At 44.9% G+C, this 25,027-nt stretch overlaps 1 protein-coding gene across 18 annotated transcripts in view; it reads right to left on the bottom strand.

Annotated features, from left to right (window-relative positions):
• BIN1 (bridging integrator 1) overlaps positions 1 to 13,371 on the bottom strand; it is a 115,915-nt gene extending 102,544 nt beyond the window's left edge. For 7 of the 18 annotated variants that reach the window (XM_081197040.1, XM_081197042.1, XM_081197038.1 and 4 more), the window contains exon 1: positions 13,131 to 13,369. In XM_081197040.1, coding sequence (XP_081053166.1) covers positions 13,131 to 13,211 — 81 coding nt within the window. In that variant the 5' untranslated portion in view covers positions 13,212 to 13,369. Of the gene's footprint in view, positions 1 to 13,130 lie in introns of all 18 variants that reach the window. The other 11 variants (XM_081197032.1, XM_081197031.1, XM_081197041.1 and 8 more) reach the window with 6 other exon arrangements.
• Positions 13,372 to 25,027: the final 11,656 nt, after the last annotated feature.

The following is a 25,027-nucleotide window of genomic DNA, read 5'->3' as shown; positions in this document are numbered from 1 at the left end:
TTTTTACATGCGTAGAATGTGTCCTTTTATTTAAAATGCATCTCTGGGTTATTTGTGGAGCATAGGAATTTGTTCATTATTTTTTTTCAAAATATAGTCTCCACACACACACACATGGTCTGAGGGACAGTAGACCAGCCCACGGCTGAAAGAGGTTGCTGACCCCTGTGTTAGGAGAACCTCCAGAACAGTGGGTGAAAATGTTCAGTCTAGCAAGCAGAAACGTTTGCACTGATGGAACAATTGTTAATAGTGCAGTGCTTAATTCCTCCCAGAATTTTTAAGTATAAGTGTGAGTCTTTTGTACCACTCAAAATTTTAATAAAAACCAAAGTAGCTCCCACAGAACTGAAGCCTGCCCATCCTTCTGTGCTGCCCACTCCTGACGGATTTCTGGTAAAAGACTCTTGGTCCTTCATAAAGTTAGATGCAATTAGAGTACAGTTCTGGCATGAACACTTAAATCAATAGGATGGTCAATGGAATTAATCCCCATGAATACATGAGAAGGTGCCATGTATCAGGAGGCATAGAGACACAAAAAAGGGATACATTTTGTATTATCTAGCTATGGACAAGAACCTCACCTAAAGTACACAAAAGCAATAGAAGATTATTTCAGTGGTCCTTGAGCTTAGATCTGAAAGGACAATATATCAACTGAGGGATCCCAAGACCTTCAGGGAACTGAACATTGTGGACCATGAGAGCAAAGACCTCAGGATTGTGAGGAAAATGTGAGTGGCGTTTTTATATACTCGCTTTCTTACCTTAGGGTAGATCACCAAATATTATGTTGTATTATTTATTAAATTAATTTACTTTTGTCTCGCCATTCTCGAAGGCAGCTCACAAAAAGCATTAAAAACATATACAGCTTTCAAGGAAAAAAAATGTTACCATATTAAAAACCACACTGAATCAAAACAACTTTAAACCATTTAAAAACGCAAGAGAAGAAAATATGCAATGCCCACCATTAAAAGACCCTGCTAGAAGAGCTAGTTCGAACAAAAAAGGTTTTGCTTGCTGGCAAAAAGAAAGCAGAAAGGCCATGGAAGGGAGTTGGGAGCAGCAACCGAGAAGGCCCTGTCAAATGCCCTCACCAAACATGCCTGTGAGGGTGGCAGGTCTGAGAGAAAGTTCTCCCCTTAAGTTATCAAAACTGAGGCAGGCTCATATAGAAACAAATGATCCTTCGGATAGCCTGGACCCAAGACATGCAGGGCTTTGTTGGTCATAACCAGCACTTTGAATTGTGCCTAGAAACAGACCGGTAGCCTGTTATAACAAGGGGATTCTGTTCTCCCTGTACCTTGTTCCAGGCAGCAATTTGGCCGCAGCATCTTGTTTCCACTGAAGTTTCTGAACACTTTCTCATAGCAGCCCCAGACAGAGCACCTCACAGCAATGTTAGTGTTCTCTGGTCTTCAGAACAATTCTGTCTGCAGCTGGAGGGTAGGAAGTGGTGGCCAGAGAGGCAACTCTGCAACCTCAGCCATTGCTAGTCTACTCAATCCATAGGCAAAATATATCTAGCTCTGAAAGTGGAATTTTTCTTTTCTCTCCCTAACTGTATGTCAAGAAGTCACTGGCATATACACACACAAAATTCACATATTGTTCCCCTATTATGGTCATGCCAATTCATTTTTTCCTACAAACTCTGCTTCTGGCTTTTGTGTGTAACGCAGTGGGAGCCAAACAGATAAAAGCCGGCACATAAAACAATTGGCTGCTCCCTAAGCAAAGCTCCTTTTTCTGCAGATTAAAACAAAGATTAAGTATTTCTTGCCATGTGAATAAGTTTTCTTCTCGCTTCACTGTGTTAAATGCACAATAAGCAGCCCCTAGTCCTCAGTTTCCTCTGCTCCACTGATACAGTGGTGCCCCGCAAGACGAATGCCTTGCAAGATGGAAAACTCGCTAGACGAAAGGGTTTTCCATTTTTGAGCTGCTTCGCAAGACGATTTTCCCTATGGGCTTGCTTTGCAAGACGAAAACGTCTTGCGAGTGTTCCGATTTTTTTTTTGCTTCCCCCCCCCCTTTTTTCTAAGCCACTAAGCCGCTAATAGCCTTTTAGCCGCTAATCCGCTAAGCCTTTAATAGCCGCTAAGCCTTTAATAGCGCTAATCCGCTAAGCCACTAATAGGGTTGCTTCGCAAGACGAAAAAACCGCTAGACGAAGAGACTCGCGGAACGGATTAATTTCGTCTTGCGAGGCACCACTGTATAAGTGCAGGATATTTTAGCATACCTACTTCATGTGGATGACAAATCACATTACAAAGCTGACAATTCGATTCTTGATTTTGTGGTGCAGAGGGGCATTTTGTAGCAGAGAAGTGGCTTCTACTCTGCCCTCACACATCTCTGAACTTTTCAAAATGCATTATGCTGAGTGACAAAAGGAACATCCAAAGTTGGTTGTCTTCCTTCAACACCTCCTTTGAAACTTATATTCGACTTGGGGGAAATTATGGTCCACAAAGTTTTCTACTTATTTAAAATATTTCTTACCCATCCTTTATTGCAAAGCAATGGCAGAATAGGATACACGAAAATTTAAAGCCATATATAATAAAATACAAACATATATATCCCTTAATCTGCACAAAATAAAACATAATTCAGACTCAGGCATTAATAATCAATCTTCAGCTTTTGGGGCACACGCGCGCACACACACACACACAAAGTAGTTCACATATAGAATCATTAAGAGAATAGAAGTATAAAATATAATTAGCTAGAACAGCAACAAGCATGATCCAGGCATTACTTCCAAAATCTCTTATCAGTAGATTGGCCACAAAAGGTTCCTCTGTAACACTTTTGCAGGAGAAATTCAAGCACATAGCACAATTTTGCATTTGTGCCATTAAACATTAAGCACTCTGTCACCTTAGCACAACAATTTGGAAAGTGATGAGGGAAATAAATTGAAAAATGGGAGGGTGGGGATGGATGAATGTAAATTAATAATATAAAAGAAGGAGGAGGAAGAGGAGGAGGAGGAGGAGAAAACCTCCATAAGCAAATCCAGATGAAGGCTCATCATCACATATTTGCCCTGTAAACAAATCAGACCGCTCAATAAAACAGGATATAGTCTAAATACTATGTAAGCTTTAAGCAAGCAAATCAGGATGAATGCTGAATAAACAGATCATTTGGGGGAGCCCTAAGTCTCAATCAAAGGCAGAGTTCACATTCTTTAGTAGTATTTGTTACCTAATTTGGCAATTTGCACCTCATTGATGGCGTACAAATTAATTCACTGCCCATCTTCCCATAATCCCACAGACAGATGCAGGTGACACTTTTCTGCTTCTAGTCCTCATCATAAAATGAGATCTAAAATCCAGGCCCCTCCATTATAAGTTTGTCCAATGAACTCTATGAAGTAAAGAAACATTTCATGGATCTGACACAAGATTGTTTGTAAAGACACCCCACGATAGAGGGGAAATTGCAGAAGCTATGGAAAATATGAGGACCGTGAGGTCAGAAGCACAAACATTAGAGGGTGGGGAAAGCACATGTCTGTGGCAAGATCATTGTAAACAACCCCTGGTTCATTGCCTAAGTGAAACAGTTGCCAATTTGTAATCCATTATAAGTACAAAGGACACAATCCAAAAAAAAAATAAAGATCTGTTGTTGTTAAGAAAAGTGAAATCATAAACAAATAAAAGAGGAGATAGCTAAGGGATCTCAAAAGCTTGTTGAGCTTGGTCTTATTCCCTCAACATGATCCTCACTTACTTAACATTAAGCTTTACTTTGTGCAAGCAGAGGGGATGGCTTTGCTTCCAGAATACTGATTGTGACTGCCCCCACACACTAGCATGAACAAACATACTCAGAGCTTGAAAACACATAATGATGCCTAAACCTAGGATTTCTTCCTCTCTTCTGGATCTGGAAGAAACCACTACAAAACACTGAACATGGCCCAGCCACAGTCCTACTGACTTCCATGGAAAAGCCAACATGCCTGCTCATCTTGCCTACTGAAATGAATGAATTAACTTTAATCCAGATCATTCCATATTATCTCTTGCTATGCATTTTCCTTCATAGGTTAAGCAGCATGATTGAAAACCCCATAAAATGTTTGGTAAAAATATCAACTAAAAAGAGCCAAAGGATCCACGTATTACTTCTAGTGCCAACCAGGTGATGCAGTTTTGTTTGTAAATGATCTATGCTGGTACCAAGGTGTAATGGGTATGAGTTACTTGTGCGTAAACTGGTGCCTTTCTCGGCTAATTTGCCTTGTTAAAACTTTCTGACTGCACAGCCCCTTCTCATGGTGGCTGCCTCAGTCACTGGCAGAATGCGTCAGTGGGCGTTTCTTCAACCTCTTCCAACATAAAAGTTGTTTGACACCCAGTCTCCTCCTCCTCTCACTGCGTGGGAGTCTTCTGCGCAGGGAAGGCATGGGTGTCCAGCGAAGAGTCCTGGAGCCCTCTCTCCACTTCCTCCGTCTGCCTCCCTTTATCCCCGGTGTTGCGCTGATTGGCTTCCCCCTCTACTGAGCTGTTTCTCCCCCTGCTGCTGGGTCCTTCGCCAGCCTCCCCTTCGCCTCTCGCTCCGATGTCAGTTCCCTGACACAAGGTCTATACCTAAGCAGGGCTATATGCATGCTATATTATTTTAGAAACTGTGCACCAAGAAAAGCTGAATGTCTTTATAAACACGTTGCATGTACACACGCATTTTCATACATAAATGAAATAAATAATAGAAGTGGGAACCCAGGACAGAGGATGCCCTCCATGAGCCTTTCTTCAATGAAATTGGGCCAGGTCCAGTCTCCCTCCCTTCACAATTCCTTCCATGCTCCAGGGAGCAATGTGTGTGCACTTTCTCAGCTACAGACAGGGATGCTCTCTAGTGGCATGAGAGTACCACACAGATGCATCTCTCACCTGTAGTGGCTTCTGAACTTTTATTAGTGGCCGGGAGAGGGGATGTTCTGTGCCCCTATTTTTCTGCAGAGGCTGGGTATCGAACCCCCTTCCCCCCACTCTTCCTCTGCTCCACGTTTTTCACTACTTCCTCTCCAAGATTTCCTCATGTGGGCTCAGGATTTGGAGTGGGGTTTACACAAAATTGATTTAGCAGGTTTTATTTGGATTTATGGAGAAAGCTACAGATCTAGTCACTCTCACCCAACTCCTTCCACAAGGAAGAGTTCTGAACAGGCACAATCTGGGCATGACTTGCAAGCTGATTTTAAAATCTGTCAATTTCATGTATAGTTTGGCATTTTTATTTTGTCTTCCTTTTTCAAAGTCTACTTTTCAATGAATATTTTATACAATTTTACGTGAGCCACACAAACATTTTGTTTTGATTTCAGGGGCAACGTGCGCAGCAAGCGTACGCTTTTGAGCCCTGCCCCTGACACCATGTCCTCTTTCAACAACTGCACAGTTGTCTGTGAAGAAAGACCATCGCAAAAGATCCTGCTCACAAGTCGGGACTCTGCAGCTGTCACTTGCGCTGGTAAGAAGCCATGGGAGAAACAGCAACAGAAAAGCAGCTGAAGAGGACACATCAGCAGAGCCAACCCTACCATTAGACAGAGTGAAGCCTCCTCCTCGGGCAGCTGATTTTGGGTGTCCTGAAAGGACAGCAAAATGCCATTTATTTTTTATTATTCTATTTTTACGGGCAGGGAGGAGGAGAGGCACTTGTGGGATGTTCTATCCCAGGTATCAAAATAACTTGGGCCAGGCCTGCATGGCATTATTATCAGGGCTTCGGGTGGAAATTATGACATTTTGCACTCCAAGTCTGACGCAGTAGCATTCTAGAACTTTACATCTGGACGTAATACTCTAGCATTCTGGAACATTACAAGAAGGACACAATGTAATACCCTAGCATTCTAGAGTATTAAAACAAGGAAAGCAGGCCAGGGATTTACAACGGGTTTATTTCAGGATACAAATAGTCACCCTGAACAAACACGATTTGAACTCACTGTCTCATTATTTATAACGTTTGTGGAATGAATCACAGACAAGTCATGGTGAATCTAGAAGTTCACTGGGAAGTGCTAAACAGTTTTAAAGACCTAAAGATCTGTGGATTTTCAGATAACTGGGTGAACACTGGCAATGAGCAAGTTTTCTAAACATGCCACATGTTTAGTCGGTGGGCAGGGGAGAAAGAGCTCTGTGGCACTGAGGCACAAATCAGTTGTGGCAAGTGGGGAGGCCCAAAGCCTGTCCTAGTCAGGCAATCCTCTCAGGAGTAACTGGAGGCATCCCAGAGGGAGGCGTAGGCATGGGTGGTCCCCCTCCCCCAGCTTACCAGAAACTCCGGCTGTACTGAAGCTGCTGGATCAGGGCTCTGTGGGTCCCCCAAAAACTATTCTGCCTGGGCTGCTGCTAAATTCAAGGAAATTCCAGGCCCCCTTGCACAGGTGGCTTAGGTAATAATAATAATAATAATAATTTATTTATACCCCGCCCATCTGGCTGGGTTTCCCCAGTCATTCTGGGTGGCTTCCAGCAGAATATTAAAATACAATGATTCACCCAGTATTAAAAGCTTCCCTAAACAGGGCTGCCTTCAGATGTCTTCTAAAAGTCCGATAGTTGTTTATTTCTTTGACATCTGGTGGGAGGGCATTCCACAGGGCAGGCGCCACTACCGAGAAGGCCCTCTGCCTGGTTTCCTGTAACCTCACTTCTCGCAGTGAGGGAACCGCCAAAAGGCCCTTGGTGCAGGATCTCAGTGTCCGGGCAGAACACTGGTTCCCCACACAGATCCCTCTGACGAGTTAGCAGAAAGCTCCATCTCCCAGAAAAGGCTCTCCTCCTGAAAAGTGGGCCTATTCTGCCATGTTTCAGCCTTTTCCTAGGCTTCCCTCCCAAGCACAGAAGTCCAAGACTTCCAAAGGCCCAGGCGAGAGAAAAGGTCTAAAAAGAAAAATGGATCTGAGAGGAGGGAGAGGGAGAGAGAGAAAGAGAGAGGGAGAGGCAGAGGGAGAGAGAGAGAGAGAGAGAGAGAGAGAGAGAGAGAGAGAGAGAGAGAGAGAGAGAGAACCTTGTACAGAAAGCAGAAGGGAGCTGAAAGAGGATCTAGGAAGCAAAGACAAAGCAAAAGAACAGAAGAGGGAATCCCTTCCAATATGGCGTTTCTGCCTTTTTCTTTTTCTTTTCCTATGCCTAGAGTAGGCGAGAAATCTCCTATCAATGATGAAGGCAGGAAATAGAACTGGAGTTGGGGGGTTGTCTTGCCCCCAATGTATTCCTCAAAATCTTAACTTCCTGCCAGTGGTGAGAGAGGCGGAGACAGCCCACATCATGGATCCCAATTCTCCCCTACAGGAGAACAGATGCATTCCCCCCACAGATGTACACAGATCAGTGAAGACTGATTGTGGTGATGCATTTCCCAGGGATGCTTATCTTCTATTAATGATCTTCTGACTGAGGAATAAGGAATCTTCTCACTGGGAGAAAGGCCATAGCCCACTGGAGGATGTCCTGCATGCAAAAGGTTCCAGGGTCAATCCTTGATATTTCTCAGTAGGACTAGGGAAGACTCCAGGTTCAAACCCAGGAAAGATCCTAATGATCTGGCTCACTGTAATCATCTTGGTGTGTAACAATATCTGCAAGATTGCTCTGCAACTAAATTGACACAGATTTCAAGTCTGCTTTTGTCAAGGAGATCAATTATACAAATGGAGTGGGATCCAGCATTGCCTTTCAGGGAGTGGACTGAGATCCAAGAGAGGAACCCACTGCAGGAAGGGGAGAAGTGATTTTAACAAATTTATCCTCCCACAGCACCACTTCTGGCACTATTCTGGTGGGCTCTCCAGAGTAGCTTTCCAGGAAGCACTTTGTGCCGTGCATACTTTTTCCATGATTTCATTACCCATAATTCACATTTCCCTTGTGTCACATTGCCTGCAAAATGCAGGCATCCATTGCAGGCAGCCTTGGGTTCCCACAAGGTTCTTGACTAACCATCTGTGAATTACTGATAGTGGACACCTGTCTACAGGATAAATATAGCAGAGACATCTAACATATGTTACACAGATCACTTTAATAATGAAAAAAAAACCACCTACCACCTGTCAGAAATCTTTACTCACAGTTACCCTGAGCCTGCAGCCAGAGGCTTTATTGTCTTATTCCCAAAACACACATCAAAGTTATTTGTTTCATATTTCTAGCCATTAAAGAGAGAGTGATAGAGAGAGCACCAGAAATAAGTCCATGATTTTGTTTGGGAAAGTCCATACAGGGCATCCACTCCAAAAGCACTGTTGCCACAGTATATGAAGGCTGAATCCCAAAATCCTGTTTCCAGTACCAGAGTTCACAGCTTCCAGGGATCCCCACCCCCACCTCGGTACCGCAGTTACCTGGTAAGGGTCATGTTCATTCAGTAGTATGTGCATGTCCTTGCATCCTCACCACTGAATAAGTAGGGACAGCAAGTTAAGATTGATTTTTAAATGATGAATTAAGCACAAACCCACACACACTGCTTTTCAACCATAAACAGCACTATGGACTCCCATATTTGGCACTTGGCTGGGAGGATTTGCTCCCTGCTAACGTTAGCCTTAGGAAAACTATTGTCGGGTTTGTCACATGGCCACCTGACTGTATCAGCCACAGATTCCAGGGAAGCAGCTGTTTAGTCAATAGGAAGAAGACAAGTTGCAAGGCAGGGCAAGTTGCTCCTTCTTTGCGTTCTAGTTACAAAATGAAGCAGTGCCCGCTCCTCCCATCTTTTCCACCCAAGGGTTGGTCAGGTTGGTACCCACCAAGGGGGCAGGCCCAGGGGGGTACAAAAATCATGCCTCTCCACTCTGCCTCAGGGTGGCTAGAAGCCCGCCAGCCCATCCGTACACTCCCTGGGCCATTCCTCTGCTGCTTTGGGTGGCCGGGCGAGGCACTCAATCTCCTCTGGGCAGACGAATCCGGTGACTGGCATGGGCTGTTGCAGAAGCCCTGTGGAGGCTCCTCCCCAGTCAGCTGGCACAAAGGACAGAGGGGCACTGATAATGGGGTGCCAATACAGCTCCTTGCCAAGGGTCAAGGGAGTTTAGATAGGTATGCCTCTGTTTCCATCACCATGTCATTTTCCTGGTAAGGTTTTCTTTTTTTGAATCCATCCCCTTCAGTCATACTAATATTGGTTCTGAAAGGCTAACAGGATGCATGCACGATTTCTTTATTTGTGGCAGGCTAACTGAGACCACAGGCTACATACTTCTAAAATATGGGGTATCATTTGGGAGATATGGAGAATCCAGCCTTGCTGCAAAGCACAGAGTGAAGTTCCTTCTCCCTATCCAAATACTATTTTTTTTAAGTAAATTTTAAAAAAATAGCTTCTCTTTCCAATTTGTGTCTAATTCTAGTAATTTTGTTAAGAAAGAGAAACTTCTGGTAATTTGAATTTTTAAAAGATATTTTGGCTTTGGTATGATACTGTAACAGAAAATGCTACATATTCTCCATTTCAGAAGTCAGAGTTGTTTCTAACAACAACAAAGTTACATTTTGTGTGTTTAAACTGTAAATTATGTTACCCTTGAAATAAGCCACTCACAGAAAGAATTCACTTAAGTGTGACACTATGGAATGCCTTACAACTATAAAAGCCAGAACAATAAAAAAGCAACAATAATAACAGCCAGTTGTCTATTGAATAAAGATTTTAGAAAAGCTCTTCTTCAGACTATGCAGGCTATGGACTTAAACTGTGGTGATAATTGTCCCCAAAGAAAGAAAGAAAGAAAGAAAGAAAGAAAGGGAATTGCGTATTTGAACAGGAGAAAGGGGACAAGTAAAATAAGACAGAATGCTATTCCCTTGCTTGATCCAAATAAAATTGCTCCACGGCAAATCATGAAAAATTTGCTCCAAACTTCTCTGGAGCAGTGCAGCAGCCATGTCTTCCTTTCTGAGCGTAAGGTGACACTTTGCGCTGCATAGCAACTTGCCACACAGGCAAAAGGGCTCTGCTGTAAATAGACCTACCTCATTTAGAAACTTTACCCCAACCATCATCAGCTAGGCGAGGCTGAAATAGAACCTCTCCTCCTACGCCTGGATTCTCGCACATTGGGCCAAGCCCCCTTGCAGAGGGGCAGGTGTGCAAGACACCTCCAAAGGAAGGTGACAAGATTGCTGGAGGTCTTGCAACCACAGGGGTCAAAAGTCAAGCACCAGCTGATGAAGGCTCCCTCTCTAGGTTTTGAGTATGTGCTTCTTTCCCCTCTGGTCCTCTTCTAGAAAATGAAGTCCTGGTCCCAGTAGTATCAGGGCAGAGTTAGTGACTGGAAGAGAGAGATGGAACCTGGAGTGGGAACTCAGCAAGCAATCGGCTTCTGCTTGTTGTCTCCCTCCTAGCCCTAGAAAGCTTTCCTCCTGCCTTCCTACCAGGACTGGCTCCTTTAACCACCCTAACCTGGAGTTCCTCTAAAAAAGAGGACACTTTCAACACTGGACCACCCCCAGGGGCACATGGAGAATCCCTGCACGGTCAGGTACTGAAAAGGTAACTGGTGCTTGATGTGATGGGGAAGGCACAGGAGGCCCCAAAGCAGACCAAGATTAGAAGGTTGGCAAGCAACAAAATGCTGGGGGCAAAGAGAGAGAAACATTGTCCCAGTGGTCAGGCAGAAAGCGCAATCATAAGAGAAATTGTTCTAGATGCTTAATTCATCCTCCAGCGACTTAATGCTAAAGTGTGTGGCTACTATGGTGAAAAAATGCCATCTGGCAGGTACAAGGAATCACTTTGGGAATTAAGCTTTCCATGGGCTTGCTTGGATAGCTCAGTCCGTAGAGCCTGAAACGCTTAATCTCAGGATCGCTGGGCAAAAGATTCCTGCATTGCTGGGGGTTGGAACAGATGATCCTGGGGTCCCTTCCAGCTCTACAGATCTATGATACTATGTTGGAATAGGCCCACAGGCGCGAAGCAGCAACCCCACAGAACAGCAATAACAATAATGAGCTTCGGGGGTTGCTGTTGCTGTGGGGAAGGCAGTCTGGCAACAGGCCAGTCAGACCCTGAGCAAGAAGGCAAGCGTAAGCCCATCTGTGTCTCCAAACCCAGCGAGTAATCCGGTGAAAAAGCGTGGCGCGCAGCAGCACTTCCTCCGCCTCTCCACGCCTTATGCAGCACGCCTGCGGTCTCTTCCACACGACCAGAGCGAAGGGGGGGGGCAGAGGCAGCGGCTTTCATCTCCCCCAATCCTAGCCGCTTCTGATGGCACCTGACCCACGCAGAGCCCTCTGTGTGTGTGTCTCGGCTGGAACTGCAGGCAGGCAGCCCTAATCTCCCGCCGAGCCACTCCAGAAAGCCGCTTTTGACACAAGCCCGCTCTCGCAGCAGCCTGACCTATGCGCGCCTGTCAATCGGGAAAAGTGGCCACAGCAAAGCGGGGGGGGGGGAGAGAGAGAGAGAGACAGGAGTGGATTAGGGAAGAAGAGCCAGCCAGATCCAAGGCCAGCCACAGCGCCCGCCTGCCTTGCTCTTCCCCCGCATGCGCTCAAGAGAGAGGGAGATGGAGAGACTGTGAGCGGTGCTCACGGGGACAGCAGGGAGATCTCCAAGCACAGAGAGAGGGGGGCTGGGGAATCCGGGCTGAGCTCTCCGTGTTCTGCTAGGCAGGCAGAAGAGGAAACGGCCCACTGCTGTCCTTGCCCTTTGCAGGTGAAGGAGCTGCAATTGAAGCATCTTAACCTGGGGGAGGCGGGGTGGGGAGGGAGGCGGACATCTCACGCGTGCGTAAAGGGAGGAATCTCGTCCACATCTCCTCTGACGTTGCAGAGCGGATTTCCAACTCCCCGGGACCCCCCCCCCCCATTTCCTTTCCCTATTCGAGGTGGGTTTTAACCCTGTTCGGTCTTTGGGACGCGAAGCCTTCTCCCCCCCCCCCCCCAATAAACACAAATGCATCTTATTGCAGGCATAAAGTGGGCGCCGTGGACCCCCGCCAGGGGGCAACCGCAAAGCGCGCCCTTCCCTATCGAGAACCAGTCGATCCGTCCGCCCAGAATCCCATCCCAAGGCCTCGCCATCTCGTCCGGGCTTCGGGCCAAACCCCCGGTAGTGGCGGTGGGTTTTCTCGCGCTTTCCTTCGCTGACCTTCGCCGCTAAAAATAGCCGCGGTGTGTCCGCACGCACAGCGCGCGTCGCTTTCGCCCTACAGCAGACCTGTCCCGCTTGCAGCGCTGGAAGGGAAGCGGATCGAGGCTGAGGGACACCTTACAAACACGCCAATATGGGGGAGATTACGGGGTTGGGAGAGAACAGAGGGACATCATCCCATGGAGAGGTCGAGTTTCGCTTCCATCCCATACGCCATAATGCCTTTGCCCCTAATAACCTTCCCCTCGGCTTCACCAACTGGGTAGGAGTCTCCAAAATAAGCCGAGCCACCATCCTACACCCGTTGCCGATCTCTCTCTCTCCACCCCTCTTCCCACGACCCAGGCCAGGGGTGCCAACTTGAATAAAATATTCGGGGGGAGGTAAGCAGCGCCCCACATAATCGATTACAAGACACGGCACACGCACACCATTTGAATGGGAATGGCCATCAACTTGGGGGGCAGCCCCCTCAAATATTTTAGGAGGGGTCCTTGGCTCGGAGGAGTTGTCTGCTATCCCAGGCCCCATGTTGCGCTTCTGAGGCTGTGATTTGAAGCCCTCGTGTTGAAGGCAGCCGGACTTCCACTTCCGAAGCAGCCTACGAGCCAGGAGCGAAGACTGCATTGCCCTCCTCCCAAGCCCACCCCGGGGGGTCTCGCAGCGTGGGCACCCCAAAAAAGTAGCGCGGGGGTGACGGGCAAGGAGGAGACGTGGCCGAGCTGTCAAGGCGCACCAGGGATCCTCCGTAGGGACTACACTTCCAGGAGAGCAGGGGAGAGAAGGACGCCCCACTGAATTGCATTGCGCCACTCTCGCCAAGGCGCACCCGCCCACCCTGCTCCTTGGACTGGCGACCCTTTCCCCTCTCCCCGCACCCATGAAGCCCCATCAGCGCCCCGGGGAACCGCAGACGCGACGCCCGGCCCGCCGGCCCAGCCCCATGCCTTTTCCGCCCCGCGCTCTCCCCATACCTTCTCCTGGGCCCGGGTGAGCTTCTTCTGCATATTGCTGGCGATTTTCCCTGCGGTGACTCCCTTGCCCATCTCAGCCATCTTGCTGTCCTTTTTAAAATATATGTAGATGTCTTAAAGCTGTGCGGTGGTGGTGGTTAAATTGATCAGACCCGGAGGAAGAGGGGAAAGAGCAGGAGCGAAACAATGGCCATAGCCCTCTTCAAGAGCCGGGGACCCGCAGGATACAGCCTTTTAAAGAGACAGTGCAGCCCAGGCGCGGCGGCCTCTTAAAGGGACAGCGCACCCTGCTCGGGAGCAGGACGAGGACGGGAGCCTAGCGAGAGCAAACGAAGAAGCAATGAACTTAAGCTAAGGAGCCAATAAACGTAGGCTAAGCATGGAGGAGAACCCTATGGGCATCGTGATTTGAAAAATAAATAGATGTACAATTATTATTGCCCCATTTGCTTTCTGCAAGGATGAGGGTTAAGTCACATGGTTTGACCTTTTTCGGCAACTTTTTAATTTTTGCTGTGTTCAAAGATAGAAACGCACGATGAATGAATGTCAAGTCTTTGATTCCTCTGGGTGCTGCAGTTTTACGATGAAATCGCAGTGGCCCTCTTCATCTTTGAACTTTATCAAATATCCTGCTTTTTTATTATCCTCTTACCCTAGAGCAATGTGCATTTCTCTGGTTGAAATTAAATGCATCTGCCGCTTGGCAGACTTCTTAAAAGGAATCTGGAGATAATCTTAATAATAATACATGAATGTTGGATGATGGTGATGCAATCGAAGTACTGTACTTAATACTTTGCCTGCAAGGTAGGGAAAAGGCAAATGGCTCTTTGCTCTAAGGATATTAAAATCCTAACATAATGGGAATAACAACCATGGTTAAGGAGAGATGGCAGAGACAACTGGGCACCTTTTTTTACTTAAGGCTTATTTGACAAGAATTGGCATCGGTGTTTGGCGCCAGGGTCACTGAACAGAGAACCTCTGACAATGTACAAAGTAACTTCCATTCATTCCTGAATAACCACAGGCATCTCGCACACATCTGAGATGTAGGCAACATAACTTCCAAGCTGCTGGATTCAGACCAATGACCCAGTATCCTGTTCTCACAGTGGTCAACCAGATAAATGCAACACACAAAACATCATTATGATCATGGTTCGAAAATCACAAATACACATTAAAATGCAATGAAACACTCAGCGATAAAACAGGCAAAGTCCTTCCCCCTGTGTTCTGAAGACCTGCATGAATAAATGCACCTTTAGCTGAAGCCTGAATGAAACCAACATAAGGAACACTATGACCAAGAAGGGCCTGCTCTGTGGTAGCCCCATAGTCTGCATTTACTAAAGACACCAGAAGCTGAGTCTCCCCCACTGAATTAAAAACCAGGTTGGTGATCAACTCCCACCCGGAAACCAATGTCCCCACTGTGGAAGGACATGTGGACCCAGAATTGGCCTCCACAGTCACTTACGGACTCATTTCAATAATTTCAAGTACTTGCGCCAGAAGTGGCTTAGTCATGCTGGTCACATGACCCGGAAACTGTCTGCGGACAAACGCCGGCTCCCTCGACCAGTAAAGTGAGATGAGAGTCGTCTGCGACTGGACTTAACGGTCAGGGGTCCCTTTACCTTTACACTAATATTAACAACTTGAATTGGAGTTAGACATTGACCACCGCTCCACCATCCTTTTGTGATTATACAAACACACACATACACACACCATTTTCTTGGGGGGGGAATCACCTAAGGTACAAAAATCACACTCATTGTACTATTAGTGCTTTAATTGATAGATTGATCAAATAGAGATTTGGGCTCCAATACAACTTTATAGACACAGACCTGCCACAGTCATGGGCACATAGCCCTGTCTAAATAAATAAATAAATCAGTATTTGTACCAATTAGCCCAGGCAGCTTTGACAAAAAGGGAATTACATATCCAGCATCTGTTTATTTGTTTGTTTGTTTTTAATGTATTTTTATTAACAATTTCTTGGTTTACAAAAGTATGTGCAATGTCTCTTTTTTCAAGTTACATTTTTTACAGATCAGTTTCATTTGTTGAGACATTAGTGTTACATTAGGAAGAAGGGGGGAGAGGTGGAGGGGGCATGGTGAGTGGGGTCGGGTGGCAATGCTTCTATTCTACTTAGTGCATGTGTGGGGTTTTGTGTCAGCATCTTTACTATTCGCTTGTGTTCCTTTGGTGGTGAGAGGGTTGGCCTAGGGTGTGGTTGTTCATTTGTGATTGGCTGGGGTGAACTTTGTTTTCATGTGTGAGTGGGGTGGGTGGATGTTTAGGATCAGGTTAGCCATATTGATTCGTATGCCGTTGGTGGATTCTTATCGTTGTCTTGTTGGGCTGTGTATGTGATAAAGGGGAGCCATACCAGGGTGAAGGCGTCTTCTTCTATTTGTCCCCGTATCCAGCATCTCTTTGTGAGTGCAGTTCCTCATCCAACTCCAGATATACCCCTGACTAGATTGAGGTACACGACTAAACAACAAAGATTGAGGTGCTTGAATATTATAATCAGTTTGGATTGTTAGTTTTATATGCCCAACAGGGCCAGCTCAAAACATTCTGCTGCCTGAGGTGGAAAAGCAAATGTTCCCCAGCCCTGCCAAAGTCAGAGGCATTATACCCAAGACCGACCAAGTTATTTTGGCACCTGAGACAGATAATCTCATTGCTCTCTCTCCCTAGAAGTAAAAACACAATCCTAATAAATAAAGTAACAAACAATTTGTCACCCAAAATCATCTGCCCAAGGCTACCACTTCCATTTGCCTAATAGGATCAGCCCCAATGCTCAATAAATAAGCAAAACTGTTGTGTAAATATAGCCATTTCCTAATTTTTATTAGTCATGTGACAATGTGCAACTTTTTACAAGTTATATCCATTCTAATGGTTTTGCTTGTGTATGTACTATGCATTGGATAAATACATTAAAAACTGACCCTTTGGTTGATAAATTTTGGTGGGGAGAAATTTTAATTGTTGGAGGCGAGAAAGTAGGGTACATTTGTTTCTATTTCAAGCCTTTTTGGTTCTGGTGCAGTCCTGAAATGGACCCCCTCCAATAAAATATTAATGATAGCCTTTTAAGGGAACATTAATAGCATTCCCTCCCCAAATTAAATTGTAGGTTAGCTCACAGTTGCTTACAGTGCAACCCTAGCACCATGCCTATTCAGAAGTAAGTCCTGGTGCTTACTTCCATGTAAATTGGGTTAGGATTGCAGGCTGCCTGCCTCATTCAAACACAGTCTCCTTCGCACTTTATATCTGGACCCCACTCCTTAACTCAGGGGTCAGTAAACTTTTTCAGCAGCGGGCTGGTCTACTGTCTCCCAGACCTGTGGGAGGCCAGACTCTATTTTTTTTGGGGGGGGGATGAATGAATTCCTATGCCCCACAAATAACCCAGAGATGCATTTTAAACAAAAGGACACATTCTACTCATGTAAAAACACGCTGATTCCTAGACCGTCCGCGGGCAGGATTTAGAAGGCGATTGGGCCGGATCTGGCCCTGGGGCCTTAGTTTGCCTACCCATGCCTTAACAGATCTTCAAGCTCTGGCTGGAATGCTTAGATTCCACACCTATCAGGAGATAAGCTCTTAACCCACTGTGGAATCATCAGGCCTAACTTCCTAGACTATTCGTAATCTACATAGCAGAAAAATGCTCTGCCAGCAATGATAATCAGCTCATACCAATTTATTTTTATTGATTGACTGTTCCAATTCTTGTTTTCGTTTTGAATTTGGTATGCCGGAACCAGGCCTCTCATTTTAAATATCCAATAGCAAACTTAAAATAACAGAGGAGAGAGGGTGTACACAGCATATAACTGAACTGTGAAATTCGCTCCCACCAAAGGCAGTGATGACCACCAACTTGGACAGCTTTAAAAGAGGATTTCGAGGAGAAGCCTATCAATAGCTACTGTCCAGGATGACTATACCCATTGCTGGAAACCACAGGAGGGGGAGATCAATGTTGCAGTCAAGTCCTTCTTGTGGGTTTCCTATGGGCATTTGGTTGGCCACAGTGCAAACAGGATGCTGGACTAGATGGGCGACTGGCCTGATCCATCAGGGCTATTCTTGTGTTCTTATGCTAATGGAATAGAATCTGACTAGCAAAAGAAGAATGGTGATTCATCTATCTCAGTGACAAATTGTTCTAGAAGGGCAGGAACAGGACAACGTTTTAAAAGATTAGATTAAGAATGGGCAGCAGCATCCATCAATCCCATGTTTCTCGATTACCTAGTTGTTCGCAGGACAGTTGCTGAGAATTTCTAGACTTGCCCTGAGCAAGCTAGGGTCCATATGCATGCAGAAAGAGATCTGTGCCTTCATATTCCTCACTAAATGGAGAAGTGCTTGTGGAAATGGCTGATGCATGTACAATTCCCCAGGCAGGTTTTGCAGATGTAGAGGGGCAACCTATGTATATATGAACACCTTAAAATGCAGTGATGTCCTTCCCTCCCCCTGCACTTTTTTACATTGCTTTGCAGACCAGAGAGACGCTGGGGTTGTCTTCACCCAATGTGAAATACCTGATTTGTTTCCCCACACCAAACTCCTATTCAGTAAAGCTGCCATCTGAGCATACAAAACTCCTGCCTCAAATGCACACATCTCAGCTTAACCGCAGCTGATGTTTTTAAATCAGATAGAAGTTGTATTCCTCCAGAAACTACAGGACGCATATAAATTGTGGCTACCGGCATGTATACAGTACTCTGCTTCAAACTGCCCTAGAGCCAGAGTGAAGGATAATGTGCTCACAGCCTTAGTTACAGTGAATAGCACCAATCAATGACTTGCAAATGTAGCTGTCCTCACCTCTCTGCTGAACAGGTGATTGGTGCTATTCAGAGTAACTAAGGGACAACAGTGTACGATTCATTCCAGCAAGAGAGGCATGCAATCTTTAGCACACTGCCATATTTCAGGTCAGTTTCAAATACTGGCGCGTGAACATTTTATCACTGTCTTTGCATCTTCTCAGTGTTCAGAATTTTGGTAAATCGGGATAAATTAGTTCATCTCAATTTTTATGCAATGATAATATATACAGCAAGCAATGGCAACCAGTGACTATAATGATTACGTGTGGCAGTAATTTTTTCTTCATTTTTCAATCATTCATTGCCGCCTGATTATATATATATATTAGACCAATTATCACTAACTGCATGACTGTTTCTGGTCTTGAGTGCTCCACAAACTTTGAGGCTAAATATCTCAAGCTGCCCAAAGGTTATAGAATAAAATCAACTGCTGCTGCTGTTGGCTTTTTAAAAAAATGTCCACGGAGTAGATATAAAAGCAATTTTGGGTCACCAAAATTTCAGCATTTTGAAAGTTCATCTGCACAAGCATATTGTTTCCAGAATTCTAGACTGGGGACCCCCGGTGGGCCTCAGTACTGCAGCCCACCCTCTGACCACACCAGTGTTTAACTGGATTGGTGTCTGCGGCAGCAGTTCCTTGTGTGTGCAGGGCGTAGGCATGCATGTTACGGAGAGTGAAGGCAGGAACAAAAAGAATTGGGATGAGGTGAGAGAGAGGAAAAGCAGAAGCTCTTGGAGACACTTCTGTGTTGTCTGGCAGCTCCTCTTCTTCACAATAAAACTCACACCCTCATTCCCATCTGGTCTGCTGCTGAGCCAAGAAGCCTCATCTCCTTACTTTGAGGGGAAAGGAGGAGAAGGGGCACAGAAGGAAATCAGGAGAAGATCAGAAATCAGAACCTGGAATCAGCACTGTTGCTAATTCACACCATTGATTCATGGCCAATTCCAGCAAGAGGGGGTTGCAGATAAGCCCAACCAATGGCATAACTGCTCCCAGGAAGTTTCTGGGATGAGTTTGGGATGCGTAAATGGTCTTTTATCTTCCAGGGCTGCCTAGCCAGCTGCATTCCTGAGATAATTATTGTATGGGGTCAATCAAGTGACACACTGATAAGGCAAAACCATATCTGGTGTTTGTCTTTGGCCTACTAGCTTAGAGTTTTCATGCTTTAGCAGCCTAAACAGGAGACTATCTGCTTCTAGAAATGACTACACATTGTTAGGAAAACATTAGCTACCTAGCAAAGCAAACGTATGAATTAGCCCTTTAGAGCTTCCTAAAGTGCAAAGGCACATTTGAGCAAGCCGGGAAGAGTGAATGGGCAAAGAGATCACTGAAGTGGCAGGACAAGGCTGTATTTCCTTTTTGCATCCTAGCCAACTCTTATATACATATAAGCTACTAGTGTTGCCTACTGCTACTAGGTTAGCAACTGGGAGCCTGATCAGAAAAGCATGCTACAATGTGAGCTAATCTTTCAGCATTTTCAAAATCAAGCGAAGAACTGATAACAAAGTTCTTAAAGAGCTCTCTGACAAACAAACTGTTGCCATAAGGAAGCTTAACTTCAGGGCCTAATCAAACAAGACTTGGGAGATTAAGATAGGAAAAGGCAGTCAAAGAATGAGGCTGCATAAGATCATCATCATCAGACTCTAGATTCTGCCAAAAGTTAATTAGCCTCCTCCAGGCGGTGATCACAGCTACAGATAATTTAACATTCCTTGTATGCTAAAAGGAAAAAGTCCTTTAGTGCTGACAAGGATGAATTGGTAAATACTTTCCCAACTTTCCCATATTTGCCACTGTCAGTGGCGTAGCGTGGGTTGTCAGCACCCGGGGCAAGGCAAGTAATTTGCGCCCCCTAACCCGTGGATTTGCGCCCCCTAACCCTAACCCCCAGATGTTGCGCCCGGTGCGGCCGGCCCCCCCTGCACCCCCCACGCTACGCCACTGGCCACTGTAATTCTATTATCTAAACTTTGATAAAATATATAATGCGCTCAGCAAGAATTGTTTACATAGGCTACAATAGTCATGGAAAGGTATTTTGTTTTGCTTGACCTCAAGAGGTGTCAGCACTGCAAGGCTGTACAAATACATTCATCTGACCTGAAAAGCTTGCCAGTCTACAGATTCTTATTTACACTAGCATGTACTGTAGGTGCAACACAAACTTAAGTATGGCAATTCTCTACAGACCATATCATATCATGTCAGGCTTGAGGAGGTAGAGATGTGGCTGCCAATGCTTCAATGTGCATTCCCAGTTCTGCATTGGCAAAGGAAAGCAGGTTTTGGCTGATGAATGGTAAGGCCATGAATGGTAAGGCCCAAGCCTTGCGCAGTTTAAAGCACTATACAGGACTCTTGGAAAGCCCTACACAGTATATTAAATCTTGGCTTCAAAGCACTTAATCTCCAGATACCAGTGTGACATCAAGTAACTTCTCTGCAGTGGCTCCCTGTCTGTGGAATGCTCTCCCCAGGGAAGTTTGCTAGCACCTTCATTATACACCTTTAGGATTCAGGCAAAAAAACCATTCCTTTTTAACCAGGCCTTCGGGTGACCTGATTTACATCCTATGCCCTTTTAAAATGTGGGGGGGGGGTTGGGGGGCTATTGGGTTGTTGTTTTCATTTTGATTATATATTTTGTGCTGTTATATTTTGATTTTGTTCTGTGAACCGCCTGGAGACCTCCAGGTATAGGGTGATATATAAATTAAATGAGAAGAAGAAGAAGAAGAAGAAGAAGAAGAAGAAGAAGAAGAAGAAGAAGAAGAAGAAGAAGAAGAAGGGCGCATACTATTCATTTCATCAAATATATTTGCATTGACATTAACACAGTTGTCTGCACTGTAATTCACTTTTGTGACAGAAATATTTTTCATAACACTCTTATCTTGTATCCTTAGAATCATAGAATCATAGATCCATAGTGAACCAGTTCATAGTAAGAATCCTGAATGCGTGAAACGTAATCCAATGTGGCTTCCATCTCACGTTACTCTGTTTCCAAAGCTGGAAGTATCTGCTTCTTTGAAAAATGTATCCTTGTGTATGATTTGAACAGCCCAGTGGATTTGAACAGCCTGGTGGATGGTGCGCGTGAACACACACACACACCCCACACACAGTGCTCTTTTTTCATTCATTGACATGTGTTCACTGTTGCAGCTGTACATTGTAGCATTCACTATTGCCTTTGTGATATATAACCTACATGGCTTCAAATTATTTTATGGCTGGGACCGGTTCAGTATGTGTGAGAAGAAAACCAAGTCAGCACACTCCTGAAACATCTGAACAGTGTTGGGTGGGTATAGATATCAAAGCTTACTTCTTCAGCATCAAAATGAGTGTTTGTCTGTAACTACAAAACCAAGAGTCACTTGATTATGACCACTTTCCCCCAGCCTTGAATTTTCTAAGTGTTTTGATAGAGGGGAATCAGACAGGTTTTTATTTTTATTTTTCATCTCAAGGAGTACAGTGGTACCTCAGGTTACAGACACTTCAGGTTACAGACGCTTCAGGTTACAGACTCCACTATAGTACCTCGGGTTAAGAACTTTGCTTCAGGATGAGAACAGACCTCCAGAACGAATTAAGTTCTTAACCCGAGCTACCACTGTACTTGAGATGTCCTGTTTATGACTGGAAAGCAATGAACAATCTTGATAACAGATCCAAGTCACTGTAATCCCCCTCCCCTTCCATCACCCCCTATAGCAGGAGGCAGTTACCGTATTTTGGTAGATTTCTTCAACCAGTCAATAAATCTAGTTTCTCTTGACTTTCTAAATAGAACTTTCTGAACCATCTGAGCCATGTTTTCAAGCTTTTATTTCAAAGAAAGCATTCCCCGCACCGTCTCATCCACCACCCTGCTGGAATAGATATGAAAGTCAATATAGACAGACTATTGCAAAAAAATAGCACCATCTGGTGGTGTTTTGATTCTATACAGCAAAATGTCTTTGATTTGATTCAGGCAATTGAATTGTTCACAGAATATACCGTAAGTGCTTCATTGCACATTGATGCACATTTATTTTTCAACTACACTCATAGCCTCAGGAGCAGGATTTTGTTAAATACACCTTTTTCCAGTTGGGCAAATAAAAATTCATACTATACAAAAATAGGACTCATGTCAAGTCCTGAAAATAACTGCAGCAACCAGGCTGTGCAACTGTTGCCCAACAAGAAAGCAAGAGAAAAGGGAGGAAACCACAAATGAACTAGATGCTGGGAAATTCACCTGGGGACATGCTTCATCATTTTGTACATAGCAAATGACAAAAGTATCATGCCCGGAAAGTAATCAAGGGCACAAACAGGCAGACCTAATGCAGCCACCACAATGGAGGATCCTAAAGTTGTTGCGAGATTTCAGTCCATTCAGTTTTCCATATGTACTTATGAACTGCAGTGGTGCAATTTAACCAATACTGTTTCAAATTAAAATCTACGCCAGTTTCTGGGATTCCCAGTAGCCAGAGACATGTGACTTTTCATCTGGATTTATAGATACTTGGCAAAGATAAGAACGCAGCAGGGCTGTAAGGGGAAAGTGAGCTTTAATTTGCTAATCCATTCACTTTATACATCAATCATTACAGCTGATGATGGTTCTCTTTCTTGTTGATTTGTGGTGCTCTTGGTTGACAGAAATGTTTTAAACCAGGGGTGGGGGAACCTATGGTCAATGGGTCAGTCCTGGCCCCTTGCTGAATTTCACCTGGTGAACTTTGAAGGTATGGATCAAGATGGTAGGAAACCTACTCAATATGCCCTTTCATCTTTGAAGGTGTGGATTGAACCAGCCTTTGAAACTACAGACAGTGCACCACATCTGCACATTCAAATCTCTCCCTTCTTAAAACTGCCCAGTGCTGGGTAGTCTTCTGTTTGTGGAGGGACGGCTTGAAACCACTCCAACTGTCAGCTTGCTGAATTTCAAACATCCCCACAAGCAGGAGAGATGTGGGGGGTTTTTTTTTTGCTTTTTACTTGCAGGTGACTTTCAATTGATCCCCATCCCCACCACCACCACCACCTTGTGAGCCATGAGGAAGTCTGCCATTTTCCAGAGGTGGACCCAGAACACATGTTCACAGTATGGTGAAGAAGGCACAAATAAAGGAAAAATTCAGGGCTAAATGAGATGCTTGGTGCATGATAATGTGAAACCGTCTTGGTTGGTCAAGAGGTGTAGGGATTTATCCTCACTTCTTTTTCACAGTTAGTTGTTCCTCTTCAACTAGTATGCATTTCAATAACACCTCTGATCAATGGTATAGCGTGGGTTGTCAGCACCCGGGGCAAGGCAAGTAATTTGCGCCCCCTAACCCATGGATTTGCGCCCCCTAACCCTAACCCCCAGATGTTGTGCCCGGTGCGGCCGGTCCCCCCTGCACCCCCCACGCTACGCCACTGCCTCTGATAACATTATGAATCATACTGCTCCTAAGCAGTAAGAAGGGTGATTTATATTCCTCTCTCTATCCTCTACTTCTTTCCTTTTTAAAGGAAATGGGGGGGACGGACTGAACAGGAACCAGTCTGCAACTAAGCATAGTGAGACCCAAAAATGGTCTAGTAAAACCAACATATTGTGATTATTGATGAAAAAGAAGCATTTGTTTATGGCAGAAGAGTGCTAAATAAATTAAAATAGTGAAAACAGCAACAACAAGAAAATATATGGGTAGAAACAAGCAGAACTTAAAAGGAACTCAAACTTAGCTTTCTGAATGTATGCTCAATAATAGCATCTCCTCCTCTTCACTTTGATACATAGTGGACAGGTTACATAAGTACTGCACAGTATCATTTTTCTGGGGATAATATCTGTCTGCTAGTGAATGCCAGCAGTGCTTAGACTCTGCACATAGGTCAAGTCTTCTCCCAAAGCTGCAAACTAGGCTCTTCTTAACTTGGGAATGTGAGAGTTGGAAATAAACTCACTCTGTCAGCGAAGGGGGGGGGACATTCTGACTCGGAGCCAGCCTGACCAACCCAGAACAAACTTTTCACTGGATAATCCTGGAGATAAACCAGATAATACAAAATATGGGTCCAGTCCAGAAATAACTTGTCATGCTTTAAGTTCCATTGAAACAGCATGTAAACCCAATTAACTTTTCCTGGATTGAAGCAAGAGGGTTGGGAAAGGAAAATATCAAGGGCACTGAAGTCACTACACTAATTTTTCTACAGCACATAACAGACGGGTGGTAGTTTGAAAGACAGAGCATAAATTATATTGTTGCAGTTATGATATTGTAGCATTGGACCATACTAGCATGTGCAGTATGAATGAATTCTAGAGCAAAAGAAAATGGTTAGATTTTGCAACATCCAAGGTGTGTTCCAGAGGCTGATTGGCATAAATTTCAATTCATAGCACCTACTCTTAATAACATCTGATACAGCAAGAGGCAAGTATGCAGCTCCAGGCAATGTGTCCCTGCAGTCATTAAAAAAACAAAAAACCTGGAAATTATCTTTGCCCTGATTTCAGGATCTTCCATGCCACCTGGCTACGTATTTCCTTCTTTTGAGGACTCTCACATTTGTCCCTTGACTAATACCTGAACAAGTGTACTTTAGGACAGTAAGAAAGTAAAAGCAAATCTGGGGGCGGGGGGGGGGAATGTCAGCTTGTTGCAGCATAAACAAAAAGTCTTCTTGCACCTTAAAGACTACTACTACTACTACTACTTGTTTAGTTGTTTAGTCATGTCCGACTCTTTGTGACCCCATGGACCAGAGCACGCCAAGCACTCCTGTCTTCCACTGCCTCCCCCAGTTTGGTCAAACTCATGCTGGTAGCTTCGAGAACACTGTCCAACCATCTCGTCCTCTGTCATCCCCTTCTCCTTGTGCCCTCAATCTTTCCCAACATCAAGGTCTTTTCCAGGGAGTCTTCTCTTCTCATGAGGAGGTCAAAGTATTGGAGCCTCAGCTACTACTACTACTAC

This window comes from Podarcis bocagei (assembly GCF_964188305.1).
Source record: "Podarcis bocagei genome assembly, chromosome: 1".
Classification (NCBI taxonomy): Eukaryota; Metazoa; Chordata; class Lepidosauria; order Squamata; family Lacertidae; genus Podarcis; species Podarcis bocagei.
This window is presented reverse-complemented; position numbering and strand designations above follow the sequence as displayed.